General features: G+C 38.5%; 3 protein-coding genes across 3 annotated transcripts; all 3 read right to left on the reverse strand.

Moving 5' to 3' along the window:
* Positions 1-253: 253 nt before the first annotated feature.
* Positions 254-7,872, reverse strand: srgn (serglycin). Its single transcript, XM_042436113.1, has 4 exons — positions 7,678-7,872; positions 5,416-5,557; positions 1,250-1,524; positions 254-1,112 (listed from the first exon to the last, which is right to left on the reverse strand). Exons 1-4 carry the CDS (start codon positions 7,730-7,732, stop codon positions 1,021-1,023), a joined length of 564 nt encoding a protein of 187 aa, XP_042292047.1. The 5' UTR covers positions 7,733-7,872; the 3' UTR covers positions 254-1,020.
* A 5,048-nt stretch (positions 7,873-12,920) lies between these two features.
* Positions 12,921-19,982, reverse strand: LOC121895234 (kinesin family binding protein). Its single transcript, XM_042408220.1, has 13 exons — positions 19,495-19,982; positions 18,988-19,086; positions 18,245-18,318; positions 17,965-18,023; positions 17,599-17,723; positions 17,365-17,458; positions 16,776-16,888; positions 16,357-16,506; positions 15,936-16,010; positions 15,520-15,682; positions 15,214-15,388; positions 14,941-15,126; positions 12,921-14,762 (listed from the first exon to the last, which is right to left on the reverse strand). Exons 1-13 carry the CDS (start codon positions 19,948-19,950, stop codon positions 14,624-14,626), a joined length of 1,908 nt encoding a protein of 635 aa, XP_042264154.1. The 5' UTR covers positions 19,951-19,982; the 3' UTR covers positions 12,921-14,623.
* Positions 19,983-21,920: 1,938 nt separating this feature from the next.
* Positions 21,921-25,615, reverse strand: mpc1 (mitochondrial pyruvate carrier 1). The gene is made up of 5 exons (XM_042409656.1): positions 25,420-25,615; positions 24,283-24,286; positions 23,838-23,934; positions 23,190-23,322; positions 21,921-22,889 (listed from the first exon to the last, which is right to left on the reverse strand). Exons 1-5 carry the CDS (start codon positions 25,488-25,490, stop codon positions 22,865-22,867), a joined length of 330 nt encoding a protein of 109 aa, XP_042265590.1. The 5' UTR covers positions 25,491-25,615; the 3' UTR covers positions 21,921-22,864.
* Between the last annotated feature and the right edge of the window lie 709 nt (positions 25,616-26,324).

Below are 26,324 nucleotides of genomic sequence, written 5' to 3' on the forward strand. Positions count from 1 at the left end.
TATTCTCTTTATATCAATTTAGTTTAAAAGTTGTAAGAAGAAAAGAAGTAGAAAAGTATACAGCCATAAAGCATAAAGATAGTCTTTCACGTTGTTAGAATGCATAAAATTGAGGGCTCGAGCAGATGAGGATCAAAACATTAAAACCTGTCAATCCAAACCTGAGATCCACAAACTAACCAACTGACTGAGGAGATGAAAAAGAGATAACAGAGGAGTTACGATAAAAGGAACTGAAAACAGAACTGAATACTGAATTATAAATCCTTTATTGATAGAAGTATTTCAAATGCAAATTAGACAATGCTCGAAATGCATGCATGTGCATGATACATATATTGAAAATGTTTCAGCTCACAGTGGTTAAGATTGCGTGAATCTCTTCCTGAGGGGTTTTTGTGTGCAAGATTCTCTTGCTCCATCTAGCAGACCAGAAGTTCCCAAAATAGGTTGCATAAACCTACTGGGTAAGTGTTAAGTGTCACAACATTTGAGACAAAGGGATCAAATAATATAAATAAGTCCAGTTTTTGTGTGTTTTAAAGGAACACAAGCCTTATGGGCTCCAAAAAAATATGGTTGGAACCTCAGCTGCACAGAGTGAGCAATGCGTGGACAAAGTCGACATCCAATATTGCACCGGTGTTACAATTATTTAAAAGCATATATCAAAATTATAAAAGCATATCCCAACTCACACTTCTTTTCCACAAGAAAGCGCAAATGCAGATCACTGAAAACTTAAAGTGTGTATACAGTGTGTCTCATTAAAGCAGACCATTCTTTTAGCTAAATGTACATTGTTGTTCTTTTGTTCCTGAAGAGAATAATTCTCATCAATAACACTGAGAATATAAAATACATATATTTGGCCCTTGTCGATCTCTCAGCAACCAAATTTATCCACCACTGGGTAATGATGCAATATTTGTTTTACTATTTGGATTGAGAGGATAGAAGTAAAATAGATGCTAGAATTGTATGTGTGTCTGTGTGTGTGCATGCATATGGGAGTAGAGTCTACGGCTGCAGAAGGTGGTCTTCTTTCATCTCGTGCTCTGCTGGTTTTGCCTCATCAAGCGGACGCATACTCCTTGTATCTGCTCGTCCACCTACAAGCAGGACAACAAAGACAGATCAGGCTATGTGGAACAGAAAAAAGGAGGGTCTAGGCATGAAAGAGGAAGTACAAAACTATCGCATCCATGCATTTAAGACCTTTGTCCAAAAAGTTAAAAAAAAGAATCACCACTGAATGGCTCTGTGTCTTCCTCTGTCCAGGACTCTCCAGAGCCGGTCTCAGCCATTGAGGCCAGGTCTGTTGCGAATGAATCTTCAGCTCCAGAGCCTTCATAAATGCCAGAGCCTTCCTCAGGCACCACAGGTGACTCCCTGTCTTCACTGGTCATCTGTGATTCCTCCTCTTCCTCCTCTTCCTCCTCTTCCTCCTCTTCCTCCACTTCCTCATCTTCCTCATCTTCCTCCTCCCAGAGTGGACTCTCATCCTCCACAGGCTCTGCCTCTCTGGAATCACAATGAGAATCAAACATTAAGAAATGTTGATCTGGTTCATCTGATCAGAGCTGTTGTTTTGACACGGTTGTCTCACTTTATCACTACAATATATTCACGTTAACATCACCTTCTTGTCGATGACATTTTAAGTGCACAAAGAAACAACAACAAAGTGACAAAAAACTTCACAAACTTGACACTAGACACCCCTTCATCCATGCTGTAGCTAGAACAGATTTCAGCTTTCAAGAAGAATATTATGCACATTTCCAGGTCTATATCTTTATATTCTGGGGCTCTACTTGTATATTTCTGCATGATTTACTGTTCAAACTCCTTATTTATCTTATACTGGCTCTTAATACATCCCCTCAGTTCAGCCTCTGTCTGAAACAGGGTGTTTCTCTTTAAGGCCCCACACTCCAGATGAGCCCACTCAGTTCTGATTGGTTAATAGGCTCGGGAGGTTACGGAAACAAACAATAGTAGTAGGATGCTATTTGTGGGCATGTGTGAACACTCTGATGTCATCACAAGGAGGAAATAGAGGCCGGGGCTGAAGCCTGCTCTTTTGACAAAAGCCTTTTGACTTTCAGGGAGCATTTTAACATATGTTCACCACAAGTTTTAGACCATTGACGGTGTTTAACATAGACATCCAACATTATAGCAGTGTATAAATAACAGAAGATCCACAAAAAGCATGATATGTCCCCTTTAAGGGTTGAAGGTTGATGGGTGTTGCTTCTTTCATGTTTTTTTCATATTAAGGATACTACTTTTGTTGAAGCTATACAGTTAAGATAAGCAAGAGTAGAATAACAGAGGAGCTTTGAAATCATCAACAGGAACAGGTGTATAAGATTTGTAAGCTAATAAATAGTTTACATATCAACACAAAATACTCTCAACCTCATAACCTCCTTCTTGGTGATGGTTTTAAAGTAAAACCAAAAGCTTGAAACAGCTTTCCTTTCTTGAAGTCAGCTCTTACACCTAAATTATTAATGGTACTAATCCAGTCCAGGTAAGATATTACAGTTTTTACGGTTACTGTATCCCTTTTACATCCCTGTTACTTCTCAAACCAGAGGATCAGACCATCATGGCACATACTCAGACGCTAAACAATAGACCAGAAACAGCGGCCCACCAGGCGTCACGGCGCACTTCCTCTCAACACTTCCCTCTGGCTTCCTGCTCAAGGCGAGCTGCAAAAAGGGAGGCTGCTGCTCAGGCTGTCTTGTTTTTAAGCGAATGATGTAGGAGGTCAGATAAGAGTTTTGCTGACAGCACAAACATTCCATGAGAATAATCTTAAAGTTTTTTACTCAGTCTGTCCTCAACAACTTTCCACTTGCTAACAAACTCCTCTACACTCCTTTCCTTTGTGTCTATCTGCCCTTAAATCACAGATCATTTACAGGATTGTTTATCAAATGCTTCATAATCGTGTATTTGCAGTTTTCAGATGGACTTTTCACCAGTTTTATTGATCAAACCAGGTAAAATCATATGATGCTAGTAGCTCAGAGAAGTAAAACAGTGAGAACATGTGCTTTGGTTCATTGATGCTGAAGCAAATCTCACTGTAACCCATTTTTGGTGTTTTCTGTCTGTCTCTGTTTAGAGTTTACATGTTTATTTTATGTGCAGTGTACATCTGCAACAGCCCATTAAACCCATTCAGAACAAACTGTGTGATTTCAACATTGCCTTAGATGGATTACAGCTGGCAAAAATATGATTTGTGGTATTTTTTTTTTTTTAAGTTTCCTTTTTTAAATGTGTGGTCTTTAACTGATAGGATCAATGTCAGTTAACAGGAACTCTAAAGAGGAAACTGAGGGCTAAGACCAAGACTGTGATACAGGCTTTCTCAGCAGTCACAAGCATTGAAAAGAATTATATACACACCATATGTGCACAGAAACGCACACACATGCAGTTCTTTAGTGTCTCATTATTTCCAGACGAGTGACAGTTTTGGAGTAAGAGTTAAACTAAATGGAACAATCTGGATCCGGAGTCTAAATAAAAGCGATGGTTTGAATTCCTTTTAAGCTCAAACTATTTACAATGTAATTCCTTCACAATTCGTACTTCTACCAAAAGAGATGGTTGGGCCTATATTTTTTTTACAGTATTCAAAACTGTCAAGTAGCTCATAGGGAAACAAAAAGTAATTAACTTTTCACAGCAGAGGCCAAAGGGGGTGTGGGGTGTGAAAATGTCCCTTTTAAGACAGATGGTGTAACCTCTGCATGGGTTTTGCATGCCACAAGATATTAAGTCAAATCTATAAATTTGGTCCAATTTTGCAACATGGGAGCACAAGAGAGCTTATTTCCAGTTTGACATACCCGTTCTGCCATTTGCTTTACAGAAATCGATTCAAAGGAACAAACTGTCATTGTGATAATCAGCTGAAAGGCCTCAAAGTGGAAAGAATTTGTTTTGGTTTTTTTGTTTGTTTGTTTTTGGCATGGAAATATGTGCATCTCTTGTGATGTGAAACAAGATGTTAGTGAGTAAATGATTTATGATGTATTAACTTTTGGTGAATAATTTGATATGGAACTTGATTATCTTACAGTTGCACTGAAATAGGGAGGTGCTCTGCCAGGTGAAATATTCTTTATTTATTTTTAAGGTTGATACAAAAACTTGCCATGACAATTGAAGCCCTCAAACGAAATGTGGCTCACTGCTGGCTGGTACAATCTACAAATTTTTAATTTCTAGGAGAAACCTGTTGATTTGCTAACTTATTCCTACTCAAGGTAGCTAAGGTGTTTAGCCTATCCCAGCATGCATTGGGCATAGGGAAATTAACAGCACAAATTCCCAACCCTACAAGCCAACCACATATTGTACATTTAGATATAAACTAATAATATAATTGTTTTATTCATTTAGCATTTAAATTAATTAGCAATAGAAGACATGATGACATACAGATTGATTCTGGTCAGAGTAAAACTATAGATGGCATCATTACATGTACTGCTGGGCCAACAGGACATTTGAGAGATGAATTTCAAAAGTAGCACTGCATATATGCACAGTATAGAATGGAAAAAGTGCAGAAAATATGAAACTCAAAAGCAATTAATGCAATGTGTTTGAAGGTTTGAATCCCTTACAACATTATGAGTACATCCTGTCTTTCTTAGTTAACTATTTCAACAAGATGCTGCAACTTCTTCTTTATTGGAGACTGCAAGACATTCAAGTGTACTTCCAGAGAACACTTTAAACTGGGTCTCTTCACCACAAACACAATGTGTGTCATTATGTTTTCGTGTCATTTCACTCTTTACAGCTCATTAAATACAATACATTTGTGAGTTTAGACTTTCCTACTGTACATTTTCACATGATACCATACAAAAAATGTTAGATATAAAACTATCTGCCACCTTAAATTCTCTGTGCTCCTTCCTCTTTACTTTGTGACAATGAAAAATAAACTCTTAAAGTCTGTCTTATTCTAGCTCTAACGTTCCTGCTCTCTCTCTCTGTTGTTCCTTTTCACTTTCTTTTTTCGCTCCATGTTGTCCTCTATTTTGGCTTTTCTTGGCCACCTACCTCACACTTACTCACAAACACACACACACACACACAACACATGAGTGCACACACAGAGACACACGGTGACATTTGTGTTGGCCATTTGTTAACCAAAGTAAGATCCAGTATTTCTATATTTAACGTCTGCATTCATCTGACAGTGTGTCTTGAGATAGTTGTGTTGTTTTTCCAGACTCATTTAACATCGAAGTGAACTCACTGCTACCTAGGCACTCTCGCCTCAGATTTAGCAACAAAACCGTCAAATCCCATGCTCTTACACTTTCACGGTGATGCACACAAACAACACAGCACATGAATACTTACAGATACTGTGCAGTTGAAGCAGGCAGTTTGGCTGGCAGGTCTGGAGTCCATGCCATCTCTGGACTTTGTTGAGTCACACAGTTCGCCTGGTCGCCATCAGGGTTACATCTCACAAACTTATACACAGCAGTTGCGGGTGCTCCTGTAGAGCGAAAGAGTGTCGTTACTGTTCAGTTTATGGTTTATTTCATGCAGCATTTTATGCAACCTTCACTCAGTCAGCATATTTGTGGGCAAAGCGTGGTGACTCGTGGATCATTTTAGTGTGATAATAAGCATTTACAAGCTCCATGTTTGGAGTGTTTCAAGAGATTACAACGTTATTCTGCCACAGTGTAATTTGACGGTTGGCCTAATGGGCTTCAGAGCTGTTTATTCTCCTCAGTGATGTGTTAGACTAGGAAATAACAGCATCACAGTCGTCTCAACACATAGCAGCACATTCATACAGAGCTTATCTGATGGCAAAATAATTAACTGTTATTTTCCACCAATATCTGCAGATTGATGTTACGAAAAACAACCATCAGATGTTTCCTTGCCACAGCAAGTAAGATAACACTGACGGCATTAGCCGTATCTGGAACACGAAGTTCACGTTAATCATCGTGACATCTTGACTGTTTGATGACTGATGTTGGGCAATCTGTGGTGGATTTATGAATGTTGCATCAAACAAAATTCACACAAGTGCTTTGCTAAAAACCCTATTTTCTGTTTTGTCCAGGCTGTTGGCATTGCTTGAAACTTTTAGAATTGGAAAAATCTTTAATAATAATAAAGCATTTTGAAATGTTTTTTTAAAAAAAACAAAGGTGGCGCGACATTTCTGCATCACACTAATACAACTGCCAAAGATAATCAAGCACCATCTACTTTATCTCACATTTGTTTTAATATCAGAACTATTTCACAGGAAATATGGGTGTTCTTAGACGCGTGGCTTCCTTTTAAATGAAGGAAGTCGGTCAGTAAAAAGGCAGTGTCATGCCTAATATGAAGTGATGATTATCTGTTGATGTTATGTTTGGTGTCAAGTTCCTGTATGGCTTTTGGGCATGTGTGTGTTATGTGACACTCACAACAAAGTAAGGCATCATTTTTCATTTCACTTTTAATCCTCATTCTACTGAATAAAGCCGATGTTCTTATTTAGGCCCGTTAATCTAATAATTGGTTGAAAGGCTGTAATAAGAGCATCAGTATGAACATTAATTTTAACAGTTAGAAGAAGAGATTAACCAGCACAACAGACTTTTATCATGTCTTTGAAATCAGTCTATCCCTTAAACGAATGATAATAAAATGTAAACAGTGAGATACAAACAATATTAGGCACACTGGGGGATAATAAATATGTGGTTTATAGGTTTAATAATAAAAATCAGAATAAACCGAAATGTTATTTTTATTTTGGTCGTATTTCCCCAGCCTCTTCCTCTTTGTATCCATAGACGACTTGTGTCATGGCGAGAGTCGAAAAAGTCCCCTTACATTAGTAGTTCTCAGCCCAGGGTATTTTCACTTTTCCTCCCAAGTACCACAATGACATAATGTATGACTACTTTAGTCATGGGTTTCATACGCTTTCTGTAATAAAACATCTAAAACCAAAAATCTCATCAGATGGAGGACCCTGCCTTGGACAAAACCTTATTAAATAGCGATCTGTGGTCTAATTTGTGTCACTTTAGGGATCCTTGACGTGAAAAGGTTTGAGAACCACTGCCTTACATCACATGTACAAAATGTTCAAACTGAAATGCCTCCACTCTTTAATATGAGAGGGAACCTCACATCTTTTACTCTACAAGAGTGTTGCTCTTCACTACAAGAAGTTATCCTCAGAAACAGAGTTGTGTGTTATTATTATTATTATTATTATTATTATTATTATTATTATTATTATTATTATTAGCCTATAAAGCTATATGGTCAGTCTGCTGTGGAGGTGGGGAGATTTACCATCAGAAATGAGGGCACAGAAACCTGACGTTAACAAATGAGTCACAGTTCCAGTAATCACTTTATGCTGACAGTCAAAAACCAGTGAAGATGAACAGTTGTTATAACTTTATTTATCAATCCCCAGTTTGGGCCACTCTTTGCTCTGTTATTGTAAATATGTTCCCCAGAGGCACTTAAGCTGTCTGGATGTTTCTACTAGTTTCAACTGTCTGTCCAAGTAAAGTCTCTACTGTACGTCGGTAACAAGAACTTCAAAAGAAAGTAGATTTTATCAGAAATAAACTACCGACTTACCCATCCCGTTATGTAAGGCGAAGCAGGAGATAACGAAGAACAGGATCAATTTCATCCTCAGCTTTTTCTTTCTTTAACACAACAACGAGAAAAAATAAAGACACTGCTTTCCAAAGTGCAGCTTCCTTACACGCTAAAGAATAAGTGTAAATAGTTTCAGACGAGCCAAACTCCCCTTAACAGCAAGAGCTCAGCCCTCTTAGTGCGTCACGGTTTCCTGAAGTCTTCTTGGTTAAAAAAAAGTTGCTGAACATCCTCAGCGGAAACTTTTGTATTAACCACCTCAAATATCAGATATCAGGTTTGCGTAACTGAGCACTTTGAGGAAATAGCTGAAGATATCAGCCAAGATTCAATCTGCGTGTTCTGATACTAAAATGACTGAGAGGAAGCGACAATTTGTCCTAATTGGCCGCGTTTAGTATTGAGATAATAACATCTTTGAAGAGTTTCTTTCTCACAAGATGAATTCAGTTGGGGTTTTTTTACCTCTCTTAGGTTTATTGAAACAGCTATTCAGTGTTTTCCTTGTGGGTGTGAGTGAGTGGGAGAGATTGTGGTGTTTCACCCCTTTAACTTTCCTTTAGTTGTGGGTTAAGAAATCATAAATTTGCGCTTTAAAGTTTCCCAGAGCTAAACAGAGATTGTTGGCTGAAACAGAGACGTATCAGCATCAACAGTATCACCTTAGTTAACACAAGGAAAAGCCATTATAAGGTGGGGACGTACTGGGAGCCCCCTGAGACACCTGTGTAACACATTACTACTGAGTGACCTCACTGTGTGTGTTTATGTTGTGTGCTTACGTTGTACTTTACCGCATGCTTTTGTGTGTCTGCACCTCTTTTTCATTGTGTCTTTAATGTGTCTCCATATGATCTGCAGGTTTACAGTATGTACACACTTGAGCTTGTCATTAGATGAATGTAAGTAAATCCATTCTCTGTACTTTACTTGAGTATTTTACATTTTCTTCTACTTTGCACTTCCACCATGTCACATTTAAAAAGGGAAAATTTGTACTTTTTCACTCATTTACTCAATATTTATTTGACAGCTGTATTTGACATATGATCAGCTAATAAAATATCATCCATTATTAGAGATTAAACAACCTGACATCATTTAAAGTAAACAAAATTAGCTTGAAAACATTAAAATATTGATTATTGATGCATAAGTAATAATAATCCAAAAATATATAGATGATAAATATCACTGTGAATCAGGTCATTCTATGTACTAAGAATACTTAAAAAATCATACATTTTGCCCCTGATTCTTAATTATAATGGAGCATTTTTACACTGTGGTATTATCACCTCTACTTAAAGCTAAAAGATCTCAAAACTGCTTCCACGTCTGTGTGTATCTGTGTGTGTTTCTTCCTGCGATGTAAGTCTGGTAAACACAAGTTAAGACATTTCAAGCATCAACAGTTGGTATGTTCCAGGGCCTCAGGCAGATGAGGAGTATTTACTGGATTAATGCCATTGATGGTGACTCAGAAGTTGCAGGAAGCTGGAGCCGTCAGAAGCTCTAAATACGAATGAAACAGTAAGGAATTTTATGTCGCAAGCATGTGATGCAATGTGTATGTGTTTCTACGCAAGAATAAATGATGGATCCGGGGAGGTCAACTTCCCCTTTTCTGTCAGTTTTTAAAAAATTAAGAAGAAAAAAAATGCAGGCATCCAGAATTTCTAATGTAGGTGTTGTGGAAATTAGATTAATATTTTGCACAGACACAGGCATTGATTGAACAAGTACACTCTGTCCCTTCCCAGCTTCATCAGATTTTTGGATCTCCTTTTTTTTCTCTTTTTTTAAATAAAAAACAAAAAACCTTCAAAGTGAGCACCAAAAAACATCTGCAATGTTGGAATGTTGGACTTTTTTTATTTTTTAGATTTGGCCAAAGTTATTTAAAACATCAAACAGTATTCTCAATTAGCTTGCGGCCTGTTTAGTTTATGACATAAACCATAGGCTCAGTCATGCAGTGGTATGACATGTAATGATCAGAGACATGTGTTGATCAGACTGAAAATGGATAGTTATGTCTGGTTTTTTTTATTTATTCATTTATTTAAAATGTTTCATCTTTTATTGAAAATGCAAGGCAAGCGACTGACAAGACGTGACAAGGAAAGGGGAAACATACAACAACAAATACAGACAGACAGACATATTCAACAGGATGCATCTGAGTGCAATAGAAGAAACCATTTTTATTTATTTAGTTAGTTATTTTTGCTCTTGAGGCAATTTCAAATAACTTAAAAGGTCAGAGGAGATAGAATGGAGTCATTTTACAGCACCGGAGGGCCCCAACATCACCCTCATCCATCCTAAAGCTCATTTTTCTTGTTTTCCACAATTCTGGCCCTGTAAACAACAGGGCCAGATGGCTGTGGTGGTAAAGAACATCTCTGGGACCCATACACACACACACACACACACACACACACATTACAACAGTGTGTATAACAAAGTTTTTATGATGTTTGGAAGGCCTCTTCTTCAATATACTTGAGCAGTCTGACCCACTGACCTCTGTGTGTGTGTGTGTTACTGTCAGCGCTCTGTCAAATATTTGTCGAGTTCTTGTACAACAGAGATAGAGGTGGCTTGTGGACTGAATACTGCATTCCTCTCTTTGACTGACGTGTTCTTCTTACTTTTATTTTTCTGTTACGTCTCTGCGTCTTTTCTGCCCCCTTTTTCTCATCTGAGTTTTAGGCGAGAAGAGAAGACGACCCAGAGCAGGAAAGAAGTTTGTTTTAGCTGACATATCGGTATGATGCCACAGGAAGTGGTTACATCAGTTGCTATCGTTTTCCCTCAGGAAATGACACTCTAGTCTGCCCATCCTCATCACCACACTAACGCACATGCACACAAATACATATTGTGAGTGACACACTTAGGAGATACATAAACCAACTGACACACATCATCAATTTGCTGCTCCTATTCTCTCCCCCACAAGCTGTTAAAAAAACACTATAATTCCTGTACAATCACTAAATCTGATATATGTTTGATATATATGTGTTTTCCTGCAGCAGCCAGTGTGTTATTACACTTATAAAAAGTCAGCTATTACAGTCAGCTTAGTTTCTATTCTCACCCCTGTCACATTATGTGGGATTCAAGACTATTGTCTGAGTAATCAGAGTTTATGGCAGCAGAGATAGCTCTATTTTCACACTCTCAGACACACACACATGCAGAAACACAGAAAACACACACACAGTCGTTAACATATATTAAAAACCAATAGGATTGTTTCACCATGTCTGCAGCAGGGCAAATGAAAACAAATATATCTGGGCTCTACAGAAGACGGCTATGAAGGGGAAGTGGAGCAGTGACTGATAACAATATTAGCTAATCTAATCAGTTTTTTTTTGGTTTAACAAAAGAGGGAAGTTCAAACATTTGCTAATTAAAAAATCAAAAACACGAGAAAACAGATATTGATTTTTGAGATATTGATATATATGCATGCTTTTTAGAAAACAGCATAAGTTTGATACTTGCTTCTAAGAGCCAAAGAACATGCAGTAGATGAGGGACTGTTATATGAGGGCTCAGATCCAATTGTTATGGGTCTGTTTGCAGTCGGACTCTGTGTTCCTAGCTGCCATTCTCCACCAGTCCTCCAGAGGCCCTCAGACTTTTCTCCATTTTAGTTTGTGCTAGACTGAGTGGGAGAAAGCTGATTTTAGTTTCTTTAGAAGACCATCTTGCATGATGATAATTTGGGTTGCCTATTTGTTTTCACTCTGAACTCACAGGGCATATACTCTGTCTCGGTGATGAAGAGGATTGTGTGCATTTTGCATGTGTTCTGGGTTTCAAATTGTTTGTGATAACTGCATTTGCAATTTGTGTTTCTTTTGAGTAGTGCTTAAGTTTGGTATTGTTTTTTCCTCTGATTATGAGGAGTTGAAAGTGGCGCATAATCGGCCAAGAGAAGTTTATGGCTGAACTGCAGCTGGAGAGGGAGAAAAGCATGCTTCTTAAACAAGAACTGGAGAAGATCAGGTTTTCACACCAGGAGGTCAGCCAAACTGTTTGACACTGACTGCTGAGTTCCTTCAGCGTAGGCTTGAGATGGAAATCAAGTCTTATGCGAACCGAGTGAAAGAGGACCTGCATCTGATCTAGAACCTAAGTGCTAAGCAGGAGGCGTTCTGTCAAATGATGGCAACACACAGATCTCACTCAACCTTGAGCTCTGCCAAGCTGGAAGCTTATCCCCTGAGGAGGCTGAAGTGTCTGTGGAGAAGTTCCCAAATATTTCAACCTGGAAAAGTGCCCGCCACTTTCGGGGGTTGAGGAAGCCAAAAGAATGGAAGAAGAAGCGGCGGGATGGGTCCAACTGAGACTTGAACTGCCGCTTCACCCATTGCAAGTCAACAGACCATTTAACAGCAGACATTCTGACTTGTCAAAACATAAAAACTTCAGGCAAATATACAAAATTGACCTTGGAGTCTTTCCTATTTTGTCACAATTATCATTCAGCTGAACTGAATTTCAAAATCTAAGCAGAGACAAATGTCAAGGTCAAGGTAATCTTTGTTATCCCCAAGGAGCAATTTGTTGCACAGCCAGCAGTAAATAAATACAATCAACAACACACACCAACTTACACTCAAAAAAATTACACAAAACAGACAAAGAATTACATAATACTATTCAAAAAGCCAGTGGTAGCAGCAAATGAGTTTTTAAGTCTATTAGTCCTGCATCTAGGCAGAATATATCTGCGACCACATAGAAGCAACTTGTACTCATTGAACAGGGTGTGACTACAGTCAGCCAGGACTGACCGGGCCTTCTTTGTGGCTCTGACTTTGTATGACAGGAAGAGTTCCTTAAGATTCTTGCCAGTGATTTTACTGCACATTCTTATAATACCTTCCAACCTATTCCTGTTTTTCAGGGTAAGTGACCCAAACCAGCAGATAAAAGAAAAGGTTAAAACAGACTCAATAAAACGAGAAAAAAACATTTTCATAAAAAAGCTGTTGATATTAAAATTTCTGAGCTTTAGATAAAAGTACATATGCTGGTGGGCCACAGACAGCATCGCTGTTAGAGTCAAATGTGAATTTGTCTGGCAATGAATAGAAGCAGGAGTACCAACATGAGCCTACGTGATTATGTGTACAGCATGAAAAAAATGATTCAGTGTAGTTACTCTTTAAAGAAACACAGTATCAACTCAGATCAGGTCTGTAGATTTGTTTATCGTGCAGTAGTAAAGCTTCACCACAAACCTTACTACCCTCAGACAGGAAGCAGTATAGAGTAGATCAATGTTGCATGGTCTCATGGTTAGCTGAATATTAGTCATGCATCAGCTCCTATATTGAACTCTGCTGCAAATGCTTCATCTTACAATTAACTTTAACCCAGCAGTTGCCTTGGACTTTTTACTATCAATTTGAAATATGGGGGAAAAAAAGATTTAACTCTGCTACACAATGTAGGAAATAGTACATAACACTGCTGATATAACATGGGACACATACAGGATAAGAAGCCTTGCAATGTCACAACTGTGGAGGAAGTACAATTTAAAGACATACTTGACAAGAAGAGTTGAGATGTACTGTAACTTTTATAGCACATCAACACATAGTCAGTCAGTTTAAGACATTATTTTGTTTATAGCAGACACAGTTTTAGACAATACAAATTTAATAGTCTGGGAAATTAAAGGTTCTTAAACTCATCTGGGCCCCAAACTGAGATAGTTTTAGCCTTTTACTCAGGGACCCACAGTCATTAAAATACCTCAGTACTTCTGTTATTTGGAGACCTATCACTGAAAAGACTGATTTTACACACAACTTCTCATTGCAAGTAAAAAGAACACATTGGTATTTTAAGTGTGTATCACTTTGTTGGTTTATATACAGATATACAGTTTCAAGTGGATGAAGCCGGCATCATGCAGATTATGTCGTGTCAATCGTCGACGAGGTTGTAATTACTTGTAGTATGTTTGACAAACTCACTGTGATGTTCCACACATGTCTTTAACAGAATACAACAGTTTTACACAAGTTTTAGTTTAGCTGTAGAGTAACAGCATCAGCGTCTGAACTTCTCTCTGTCTCTTTACGCCATGGTGAAACCAATCCTTCTCACAGTAGGCTTTTATATTTGTTTTAACCATCAGACACAAAGTGCTGATGTGCTAAACAGAAAATAAGGCAACATTAAATGAAAACCAATATGATTAACAATAAAAGATACAAAGTATGAATTAGACCAGAGTCACAGAGGACACTGGAAACACAAAACAATATATAATAGAAATCTATTATGTACATATCTGCCATAACGGTGCAATAGGGACTCACAGTGCAAGCAGCTTTTTTTTTTTTTTCTGCGCGCGCCTTGATGAAATTTCAGTGATAAACTTAGAAAGACTGCAGCTGTTCTGTGAGAGCTGCACTGAAGCTGAAAAAAGGATTGTTTTTTTGTTCCATTTATGACATAAAAAGTAACTATGCATGTTTTATGTTCCATATCTTAGAGAGGCTGCATCATATCTTTTCAATTTAAAAAATCCCAAAAATATGTTATTTGTCAAGGGGAGCCCACACTTTTTCATACAACTGTAGTTTTGAAGTGAATCAATTTTCTGTGCTGTCTGAATTAAAGTAAGTTGTCAACACATTTTACTACACAGATGAAAGCACATATGTACAGTCTGTAATATGTTCAGAAGTGTTGTGAAAGCAGCACAAACAAGAGGCAATGATGAATTCAAATAAGCAAGAGAAAGTCAGTAAATCTGCCATCTGGTTTCTCTAATTGTTGGTACAGTAGTGTCCATTGATCATTAGGTGGTTAATTCAGACGAGACTGGCTGATTTGGTTGGACAACCCACAACCAGTCAGCGAACAGTGGCGTCCTTCAGTTGTTCGCCGCCATTCTTGCTTTAAGGCGGTTTATTTTGAGAGGGAGTAGGCCAACCATCTCTTTACTCAACTCCAGCTCCGTCTCCACGGTGGCTGCCGCCTCGGGGTGGCCTTCACAATAGTGCACCACGTATCTAGACAACAGGTGGAGGATGAAAGTGATGGTCAACACATTAAACACAGTACTCCTATTTATTTTAATAGCTCTCAACAATTCTTTCCTTGTACTTGTTGTCATTCTATAGTCTTTCACTTTGCCACTCAAAATGTGTTTGAATGTATCATCATAAATAAACAAATGTATCGTCATACTTGTAGTTTTCCAGAGCCTTGTTGAGGTTGTCCAGCTGTGCAGAGGGTAAAGAGCAGATCAGCTTGCTGTACAGTCGGGCTACTCTGAAGCGGGCCACCAGAGCCGGTCTGAGCACCTCCTCTTCCAGGTGCTCCGGTAACTTCCCCTCCGGAGAACGCAGAGAGTCTAGAAACATCTGGAAGTACCTGGAGAAGAGATGATTACAAATTACTGAGTAAATGTAAAATGCACAGAGACACACGTGCGTCCTCCACACATAAATATACACTCACTTGGCAGAGGCAGAGCAGAGATGGTTGAATTTCTTAATACTGTGGTTATCTAGAGGCTGTGAATCTGCTTGTCTGTTGGCCAGCGTCAGTTTCTGGTCCATCATTTCATTGTAGGTCTCAGCCAACTCAAACATCAACTGTCTGCGGATCATTAGGTAGTACTGGGCATTCAAGTCTACAGAGAAACAAACACAGTGACAGCTTGTTATTTCTACTGTACTATATCTTATAAATATATTCAAGGAGACAAAACTTTCCGAAAAAGAAGAACATAATTGCAACTCAAGAGCAAAGTTTGCACAGTACCATTGCAGATTGGCTCCAGCATGTCAACCCGTCGTTTGTGCATTTTGCAGCGTCGCTCCAGATCCTCTTCAAAGAAAGCCAGAGCCCTGAACAGAGAGCTGTGATCCTGCAAGATTTCTATGTGGTCCGTCACATAGCCGTCCATCTGAAAGTACTCCTTAGCCTGAGCGGATGAAAGAATAGAGAGGCGTAGACACACACAAAGATTAGATACACACAGAGAGTGACAAGTGGACAAAAAAACTGTTTTCTATAAAAGTTCAATGATTAGATCAAGTGTTTGGCCATAAAAGGACTCTTTCAATGTTGTCTCGGTTTGAATGAGACAGTTAACTTGTTTACTGTGTCTATGATGATGATGATGATGATGATGATATCTGTTCAAAGCAGTTTATGTGTGCGTGTGTTGTGCATACCTGTGTGACATAATTCTGTCCCACCAGAAACACAGCTCTGGCCTCCGTGAAGTCCAGCGGGAACAAACAGCTCACCTGGGTATCAGAAAGCAGACGGTGTGACCACATTTACTATGACGGGCTGAGTATTTATTTGCAGAATGGCGCCCCCTGATGACACAGTAAGCTTAATTCTTTGTGTACTGTTAGATTTGTCCTCAATTGAATCTGCTTAGATATATAGACTGATACGATCACATCAAAATGTTTAATTACTAAAACATGACAAAATTAGATATTGTTATAGTGCATTATCAATAATGAGATAATGATCATTTTTGATAATAAGAAGCAGTAAAACCTGATCTGGAACACTAACAAATATAACAGTAGCATTGCTAGTAGCAGTAGCAGTAATACTAGACGCTGAACAAGGACCGACCTTCTCTTCCAGGCTCGCGATCAAGTCAAAAGTGTCTTCAGAGCCGAACAGCAGAGCGCTCTTCCTGCCCTTCTCTTCTTCCTCCTCCTCAAGTCTTCTCGCTCTCTTCAACTCTTCTTGACGATCAGTATCCAGCTCCCCGATGTTATCCTGGTCGCAAATACAAGCATATACGGTCATATAAGAGACACACAGGCAGACACATATAACAATTATGTAGATCCAAGCTAAGTAAACAGAAGCTCACATAGATGCACACACAGAGACACTACGTTCAACAAACAGGCACATCATGAATTGGCCATAACAAAAAGAGTCAATTTTTGAAACTCTTGGGTTTGAATTAAGCATTATCTATGGTTCAAGGATACATGACTTGGCTTTGAGTACAGTACATGTCCCCAAAGAAAGAAAAGTACCTCTAGCAGTTTCTTAGCATCCTGAAGGAGGTTGAGGCAGTATTTGATCCAACATCTGGCAATCTCTGCTCTCTTCTGTCTGAGCTGTTCCCTACGCTCGCTCTCTGTCTCACCTGGGTCAGACAGAAGGAGAAAAAAAATGAAAAGATATGCCAGGAGAGAGGAAAGGAATGAGAGATATATGTGGATGAAGTCAAGAGGGAGAGGCAAGGAGTCTGACGGAGGAAGGGAGAAAATAACTGATAAGAAGCTACACAGTTGTGTTCTCTCCTGTTTGACTGGTTGTAGTTGATTTGGGCAACAAAATACAGAAAAAAAGGAAACCAATACTTTCACTTTTATATGTTTTTAATTACAATTTGAAATATTATAAACTAAGCCTTTACGTTAATACATGTTACCGTCTACTAGTACAAATCTTCACACCCATGTTAAACTCTTACATTACTGGCTAATTCTGTTCAGAAACTCAATCTGCTGCCTATCCTGAACCAGAAAAAAGGTTTTACTGTATTTTAAAACATGAGGAAGAAAAACACACCTTTTGGATTTTACACACAGTTTGACAGAGGTTTAGATGAACACTCACTCTCCTGTGCTGCGGCCTCAGAAGGAACTTCTCCTGCCAAACCTGATATAATGGTGGCTGCTGAAAGGCAGTGTCTGCCCTCCATGTATCGCCCCTAAAAAAAGACCCCACAAACACACCTCTTGACTTGCACTGAAAACAAACCACTGGGACCACAGTAGTGAACACCTAGAAAAGGTCTTACAAAATGTACACCAACTGTTTTCAACCAATTTAAATCACTCTAAGTCCTACCTTAGTGATGTAATATTGTGATAGTGTAGCAGCGTTCAGAGCCCACTCCATCGGACTGTACTGATTTAACTGTAACTGTCTCTGCAGGGTGCTGTGGCAGTAGGTGGCAGCACGCTCATTTTGACCTGCGAGACAAAACACTTAAGTTATTATTACTTTCAACAAATAAAAAAAACATATTATCACAACAACACTTAGCTTACTTGTATTGTTATTGGTAAATATGAATCTAATTTAGGAGCTCACAATTAAGGAGATGTGAGGAAATACATTTAAATGGATGGCTGTTAATGGATTCAAACTGATTGTAATGCTGTCAGTTCTCTACATAAGTTAGTCAGTAAATAGATCAGAGATCAGACTCACCAAGGTTTTTATAGACTTGAGCAAGGTAGTACATGGTATGGGTGTAGGCCAACTCAAACCTGATAGATACAGAAGAAAAGCAGGAGGGATAGAAAGAAGAGTGGGAGAAAGAAAGAGGGAAAGGAGTATAAGGAAATGGAGAATCAAAGTAGAGAAAAGTGAGGCTGCATTTACGACCAATATCACGACAACTTTGGAACAATTGTATTAATATGAACAGGCAGTTTGTCTGTAAATGAGCATATGTTTGCATATAGGGATGTCAGAGCTTGTAAGTTACCTTTTGATCCTTTCCTGATGTGTTTTTTCCTCAGTAGAAAAGTACTCTGTCATATCAGTGGGAGGACTCCCATCCTGGAAAAAACAAAACACAACCACCATGGCTGCAGATAAAGAGGATACAGCCACTGCAATTTTCAAATACAGTCATGTTGGCCCTGCAATTTTCTCTCCAGCTGTTTCCAGAGATCAATACTTCTCAGTCCACTTGTCTTTTGAATGTTTGTGTCAATACAATTACAGCTCCCTTTTTGCTACCTAATGCACTTAAATTAGGCTACTTTTTAACACTTACTTTGACCATTTTAACTGTGATTGTTATGTGTTATCAAAAATTCTGAAAATGCAGAAAATGTACATGACTTATTACTAAACAGGCAATGATGCAATGGCTTTGCCTTTGCTCCTGAGAAAACAGGTTTCTGTATAACAGTTATGTGACACTAAATCTGCTCGTGATGACAAAAAATAACAATTATTATTAAGTGTGCAAAATCTCAATTTACTATTCACCACAGAGGGCTCTCAGTGTGTCACTGAGGTTGTAAGACTGGACACAGCTTTACTTTCAGCCAGGAGTCAAACAAGGTCATGAGACAATAAACCAGTCAGAAAATCAGTCAGTGCAACATTATCACTGTCAAAGCGACAGTATGCGTCCACACTCCTCATGTTGCACTGACGCTTTTCTTCTGCTACAGTCAGCACACTAACAGCTTCAAGTAAACAGTCACACAACCTTACCTCCTTCATATATCGTTGGTAGATGGCCTCTGCTGTCTCCAGGAAACCCTGGGCGGTCTCTGTCTCATCCCGGCCTGCCCAAAGGATGCCCAACTGGTTCTGATAACACAAACAACCAACACATGAGCAAGTGATCAGCATCATGTGATCTCCTACTACAGGATGATGGATTTAAGGCAAACAAGAACCATTTACTCATTGATTATTTTGCTAGATTTGCTGACTGCTGTATTATGACTATAGCGTTGGAGCAGCAATACAATACAATGGTTCAAGGAGTGGCATTAATGATGGGGTTTTTTTTATATTAGGGTAGCAGCATCTCAACTATAATCTATCATATATCGCACCGGTCTGATTGTTTAGAGATGTTAGTTGTGCTTAATTTTAGATATACTGTATACACACTGCATATGTGTAAAAGACTTCTGCTAGTATGTCTAAAACATAACAGCTAAGCTAACAGCTGTTAGCTTTGTAGCATAATTTAATATTCGTTAACGTTACCCTGACATGGATGAACAGAGACACATTCTCGGACGACACCCTGTATCTCTCCAGCAGTTTTATGCAGTTCATCAGATGCTCCTGGCCGGCTGACAGCTCCTCTGTATCGACGTGGTTCACGCCCAGATAGTACTCCACCGCCCCGAGTTTGGCGGCCCGCAGCCCGGCTGGCGAGTCGCCGCTGGAGCCCTGACCGAACAAGTCGTCCCTCTGCCCGTCCACCGGCTCCTCCGTCGGCCGCTGCTCGCCGCTCTCTCCGCCGCTGTCCTCCTCGCCATCGCCGGCCTCGAAACTCTTCAGCGAGCAGTATATCTCCCTGAGGAGCTCTCTGGCCTTGTACTTGGAGCGAAAGGGGTCGGTTTCTGGGTCTTTTCGTGATTCTACATCTGTGAGGTTTTGGGCGTTGGTGAATTTGTCGCAGATAGCTTTCCACTCATCACTGTTTAGGGACGCCATGTTGTTTGATCTTTATTCTTCTTCTTCTCTCACTTTCCTGGTAGATAGCAAAACAACTTTAAGGTGCATACCGCCACCTACTGGATTTATACTAAAAATAACCACTGACTAAATAAAATAATAATAACCCCGTCCCACCCATTTCCCACTCAGCTATAAATGCTCTATTTTTAGGTGTTTGAGAGAAACTAAAAGCTTATCTCAATAGCTGCTGCCGACCTTCTCCAGAATCTCCCACAACACCTAGAAATCTCCTTGCTGTATCTACAATTATGTTAGTTTTCTCAGATTTTCTTTCTATTACAGCAGTACAGTTAATTACCACTGCCAAAAAGGCCAAAAACTTCACCTGATCCTTACAAAAGCAAAACTCAGTATGCTTCCTGACTGGTTTCTGGTCTCATATCATAACATTCTTACCTACTTCCTCATACTTAAGTCTTTTCTTAGATCTAACCCTGATTATTGCTGCCTCCCTTACTCTCTTCAGGGAGTTGTCCTCCCTGCTGCATGATTCCCTTTGCAAAGAAGACACTCTGGATCTTTCTCACAGTCTCCACAATCATTCTCCCCACATTTAACATACATACATACAAACAAACTATGACCAAACTTCCAAAGGTTTGGGAACATGCTGCCTTACTGGGTACGACATGTGGTCCAAGAACGCTCTATCAGGCAAGTACTCCACATCAAAGTGAAGCAAGTCTCATACTTTTCATACTTTGTCAAACCTCTTCATTCTATGGGTGTCTGTCACCCCTTTACACTCTTTAAGTCTATTTGCATCTTCAACAGGGTATTGCATTTTTCTAAGATTATTAAATGATCTTTAAATGTAAAAAATTCACCTGCAAGGTAACTAATTATAGCTGCTGGATAAATGTAGTGGAGTAGAAGTATAAAGTGGTATAAAATGGACATACACAAGTCAAGTACCTCAAAATTGTACTTAAGTCCAGTACTTGGGTAAAGGTACATTTTCACAATTTTTACACAATTTAAGGTTTCAGTTTGGAAAGTCAGTGAGTCCAACATGCATTCATCAGAAAACTTAATTTGAACTTCTATTTCAATTTTAAGTACTTGAAACACTTGAAGAAGTACATTTAATACTTACTAGTATTATACATACAGTAAGTACAAGTTTTAGATCCTTGTACTTTGAGTACTTCCATTTTATGCTACTTTATGCCTTTAGACCACTACAATTTACATCTTTGATAGCTACAGTAGAATTATTTACTCTGCAGATTCAGATTTTACATACAAAGCATATAATCAGTTTTTAAAATATGATGCATTGTTATTGATTCAATTATCCAACTAAAACATCAAAATGCTGCTTCTCCAAGTTAACACATCTGTAATAATATGTAACATTCTCAAAGTGTCAATTCCGTATAATGAACATTTCTTATTTGTCATTTTGTGCATTTGCTGATAATACTTTTAGCACTTTTAGTTTAGTAAAAATCAAAATGCAGGATTATTACTTAATGGAGTAGTTCTACTTTGTAATATTACTACTTTAACTGCAAAGGAGCTGAAGCTGCATCCACCACTGGTTTTGACGAAGTTGATGTTAAGTGTGCAGAAGGTGATGGTGAAATAAACAAGTGTTATCAGCAATTGTTTCCACTTAAAAGCTCAAAAACTGGAGTTTATATATAAAACATGAAATACCCTTCCTTCATTTCAAGTTAATTTGATTTGTACTTTCTAACTTTGTTGAAAATATGTGTTTAATGTTTAGGGTTAATTTAACAAGGGCATTAGGTTGCAGAGTGTTGAGTGTAAATACGGAGCAGTGTCCTCTTTCATGTTTTCATGGTAAAATGTGTAAAAGGTCACCTGATCCTCAACAATGTCCATGGAGCAGGATGTGGGAGAAACAACAAACAAATGTAAACTGTAGGTTCAAAACCTAACCTCAAGCAAAAATTAAATAAATCACTCACTGAACTCTGTTCAAGTTGGTTATAGCCAGTTTATTCTAATGAAACCAAAGGATCAGATCATTGATCAGGGAGAAATGAATGTGCGTTATATAATGAGAATAAATTAGCTTGAATGACACATGGCAATAACACACAATACATGATTTGGTCATCACAGACTTACCCAGGCATACAGGATTATAACTCAGCTTGCAACCTAACTATACAGCTTTACAGTGTGGGCAGCTTCACAACATAAAAGACTTTGTATTCAATTTTTACAATTTAAACATTTGTTAAAATAATGATTTGTTATTACTGAAATAAATCAATTCCAAATTAGATTCTCAAACACACTCTATATTCTTTCACCAGTGTAATACCTTGCTCCAGGGCACAACAGACAGACAGTTTAGCACTGTGTGTGTTAACTCTGTTAACCAGTGATACTCTGCTACACTTTGGACATATTTTCACAAACTGACCTCAGGCTTAGTACTCTCTAATATATCATTAATATTTCAATTACTAAGAACATGAGACAGTAATAAAAATATTAATGATACTGAACCAAAATTAAATGTTTAATGAATGAATAATGATCAGCCTAGTTTGAACATGTGAAACAGACACTGGATCTAATATGCAACTGTCAGGCTGGTTAGCTGAGTGTACATCCACCCACATTGCGTTTGTGTGACATGTTGAATGTTGCACAAAGTGTAAAAATAAATCACAGCAGTTGACCTTAATTCTTGGAAGAAACCGTCTGTTTTTTTCTGTATGTGTAGTAAAAAGTGTCTAAAACTTCACGGAGGATGATAAATCTTGATAACATCGGGTTAAAAAATGGTCTAAGTGCCACGGTGTCAATGATTAAAGAAGAAGTTTAGATGCACAAGTTTTGATGTCCAGGTTTAGGTGGCTTTCTCCTAGCAGCATGGTGAACGTTCTGCATGTGCTTCACTTTGCCACTAAGACACTGTCTTCTTCTCCATGCTGAAATGATACAGAAACAGTCAGAGTGCATGTCATTCTTTTTATTACAGGATCTAAATATAAAAGATTACTCCAGCTTTCTTCAACCTAGGTCTAATCCTAGATCTCCTTATCATGTTAATCTCTATGTATCTTACAGCATTGCGCTTCCTCATAATTCTTCAGTTAAGTCACTGATGAACTTTTTATCAGTCAATAGTAACAGTGCCGAAATAAGCCCCTGGTTTAAAATAACTGAAAACTCTAATAATCTGGACATATAAAATATAAAATGAAAACACAGACTATAATATGTCTTACTTGTATTTGATGAGACGACATCCCTGGATTAGCTGTGCCGTCTCGTTGGTAGCATGGCAAGCAAACAGTAGCCAGTTGCGTGGTTGCACCTTGTAGGCGAACCGCATGAAGAGCAGCGAATAACAGGTCAGAGCTGAGAGGAGGGAGCAAGCACACAGGCGAAAGTTTATTACAGGACTGTCTTCTTATAAAACATTTACTGGTGGACACTTTCTAGTACTAATAAAACATGAATGATAAACATGTCATTTAGTCATACAGGATATTAAGCATCTAAACCTTATGGATTTTAAGCAAATCACAATTCCAACACAGAAATGAATTCCCGTCTCCACAGCTGTATATGCCTAATACATCAGATAAGTTACTCAAACTCTTCTGGCAGGTTTTCTGTTCCTTCAAGGCCCATTTGAGGCCAAAGTTAAAGCTCTCTTATTCAGAATGTGACCTAGAAAGCAGACAGTCAGAGGAAATATTTAAAGAACTGCAGTTGTAGTTTACTTTAGAGTATCTCTTGTTTCTCTTTAACCTTGAGACTGAGAGTGTAAATTACAACCTGTACCCTAACAAGATAAACTAGAAAAGGATGGGGGGTATTGCGTGTAGCCTACATCTGGGTTTATCAGCATACGCGTCTGTGTGTCTTACCGAAGGTCATCCTGCCACTGATAATCTCAGGACTCTTCTTCATGTCTGTGATGGCGGCTATAGGAAGACCCCAGTTTGCTACGGGACCCCAGAAATGCTGTACACACACACAAAAAAAGTGACAAAATACAGTTTAGACATTTATCTTGCGCCGGTTGTACAGTAGAACACAACTATACAAGAGTAAAACCTGCAAAATCTGAATCCCATTATAAGAAGTACTGATGTAAAAAATACATAGGTTCAAGAACATGATAGTAAAGATTTAAAAATATACACCAACACACATTTTGTATGTTAAATTAATAGCTACAACTATACAGCACAAATAACCATAGTCTCACAGAAAGATAGTCAGGGAAAAAAAACAGCAGGGAATCACAAACAAGGAGGAACACAGGTATAGAAACAGACATACTGACAGATAGATCAGATAAGGACTCACCGTGCTGTTGGATTATGTTTTGTTTTTTTATTTCCAGGGTCACATAGAAGAGAAAAGAACATAAATACACATAAGTCATACTGATACTAGCTAGGTCACACAAGGGCGACTACCACATCAAATAGGTCACAGGTCTGTTTCTGCCAGAACTGGTACAATTAATGAAGCCCGGATTCACAGTGGGTAACTCAGTTTGCTTTGTCTTCACATCATTAAATTAGCTTATAATGAGCATGATAACATTTCAGCCCCTAGAGTGAAATATTTAATTACACTTAAGAGTCAACTTTAGTCAACTTAGAGCCATTTCTGTATTTGCTAAAATAAGACAAAATACACCAGCAAAGGAAGAGTTTTGTTTTTAAGATTCCTGAAAGAGCACAGAGATGGTGTTAAAGCCATCATAACGTGTGCCTCAAACAAATCTAGAGGGCGTTTGTTTGACTTTGTACTGTATCTCCTAGAGGTAACAAAAAATTACCAAGAGATAACCATTTTTGTCTATGACAAAGTAAACAAAGATGGTCTCTTGCATCACTATATCACTCTTTAACCTTCAGTCTACATTTCAAGCATATAGCTAATCTGTTGCAAGTGTGCACACACAACCAGGACAACATGTACAGATTAACTAACGTCTTGACAACATGTCAAGAAGTAATAATAGTTCTCACTTGCCTTTAACTCTGAATCCAGATTTTACATTGGCCACACCTCCCAACACAAATATTCAATCCTTTTACTGCAGGCTAAGTAAGTTAGATGTTTCCCTGCGACCTTATTAGCCTCTCACAAGCTACAACCCACTTGAGTTTGACTCTACAGCAAATGACAATATTTCTCCTCTGTAAGTTAAGTTAGAAAATGTAAAACAATAACAATCTGCTGTTAACTATCCTACACACACACAAAAGCCCGTCGTCCTTGAAAGTTTACACATGTAAAAAACGATGCCAATGTAACACAAATTGATGCTCAAAATGTTCATGGCATCTGATTACAACGTAGACTTGACAGACAAACTCAGCTGGCTGTTAAACATTAGCTAACTTTAGCTGTAACCTATACTCGACATCCAACTAGCTGGTTACATTAGCATGCTTGCTAATAGAAAATGTAGCCGTTTCTGACACACACCTCGTCAAATAATCCCTGAATTCTTTGCTCTTCAGGTAGTCTACAGCTTTCCTTGCAACCGTCCCCGCCATGGTTTAACGCTGGACTGGTGTGGTGTCTGTTTTTGGACGACAAGAGTATTCTGTCACTGCTGAAGGGCGACAGGCTGAAAGCTCTACTCAGAGGACGAATTTCCAACCACAACATTTGAGCTTTACGACACTGTCGCAAATAGGCGGCGCGATCTCAGACGGCCGTCTGTTTGCAAAACCCATTATTGGGATCGAAGATGACCAGTGTAGGAACAATTGACTAGATAAGATTGAGGCTGTAAAACAACGGCCGTGAAGAAAAGGTGGCCAAGATGAACTACGAGAGGTGCTGGGATGCGAACAACAGAGCTTTCTTCATTTTCAAAGTCAGGTCGAATTTATTCATAGGAGAGCACACTTAAAAAGAACAGGAGCTGACTATAGTGCTTTACAGAGAAATGTAAAAATACAGTTGAAGAATTAAAACAAAACAAAATAAAATAAATACGTAAATTGTAATAGACATAATTAACAATGTTAATATGCTATAAAAAAAAATTAAGGGGACTTAAAAGTGATTCTATAAAGGTCGGTCTTTAGCTGGGATTTAAAAGTTGTGATACAAGTTCTGACGGTGAGGGGTGCAAACCGTTCCGCAGTCTGCGAGCAGCGATGGAAAAAGCTCGATCATCTTTTGGTTTTGACTAGAAAATGAGAGGTGTAACTGATCAGAGGATCTGAGGGGTCTGGATGTAGAATATGGACTGACTGCCAAACCATTCAGAGCTTTAAAAACAAATAAAAGAATCTGAATATCAATCCTATAGCGATACAAAGCGATACAACAGCCATACAAGAACATGGCAAAACATAGTGCAAACTTTGCACAAGCCA

The sequence above is a fragment of the Thunnus maccoyii genome, chromosome 1 (assembly GCF_910596095.1).
Source record: "Thunnus maccoyii chromosome 1, fThuMac1.1, whole genome shotgun sequence".
NCBI lineage: Eukaryota > Metazoa > Chordata > Actinopteri > Scombriformes > Scombridae > Thunnus > Thunnus maccoyii.

Bases quoted from the DNA above. Each gene is read 5' to 3' on its own strand.
- srgn (XM_042436113.1), bottom strand. From the start codon at position 7,732: ATGAAATTGATCCTGTTCTTCGTTATCTCCTGCTTCGCCTTACATAAC. The intron at 1,525-5,415 runs GTAAGTATTCAT...TTGTGATTCCAG, and splicing joins GCTTCAACTGCACAGTATCT to AGAGGCAGAGCCTGTGGAGG. The intron at 1,113-1,249 runs GTGATTCTTTTT...TCCTGCTTGTAG, and splicing joins AGACACAGAGCCATTCAGTG to GTGGACGAGCAGATACAAGG.
- LOC121895234 (XM_042408220.1), bottom strand. From the start codon at position 19,950: ATGGCGTCCCTAAACAGTGATGAGTGGAAAGCTATCTGCGACAAATTC. The intron at 17,459-17,598 runs GTAGGACTTAGA...GTCTTTTTTTAG, and splicing joins CACAATATTACATCACTAAG to GGGCGATACATGGAGGGCAG. The intron at 15,127-15,213 runs GTGAGTGTATAT...TCTCTTCTCCAG, and splicing joins CTCTGCTCTGCCTCTGCCAA to GTACTTCCAGATGTTTCTAG.
- mpc1 (XM_042409656.1), bottom strand. From the start codon at position 25,490: ATGGCGGGGACGGTTGCAAGGAAAGCTGTAGACTACCTGAAGAGCAAA. The intron at 23,323-23,837 runs GTAAGACACACA...CCCTCCTCTCAG, and splicing joins CAGTGGCAGGATGACCTTCG to CTCTGACCTGTTATTCGCTG. The intron at 22,890-23,189 runs GTAAGACATATT...GTATCATTTCAG, and splicing joins TGTCGTCTCATCAAATACAA to CATGGAGAAGAAGACAGTGT.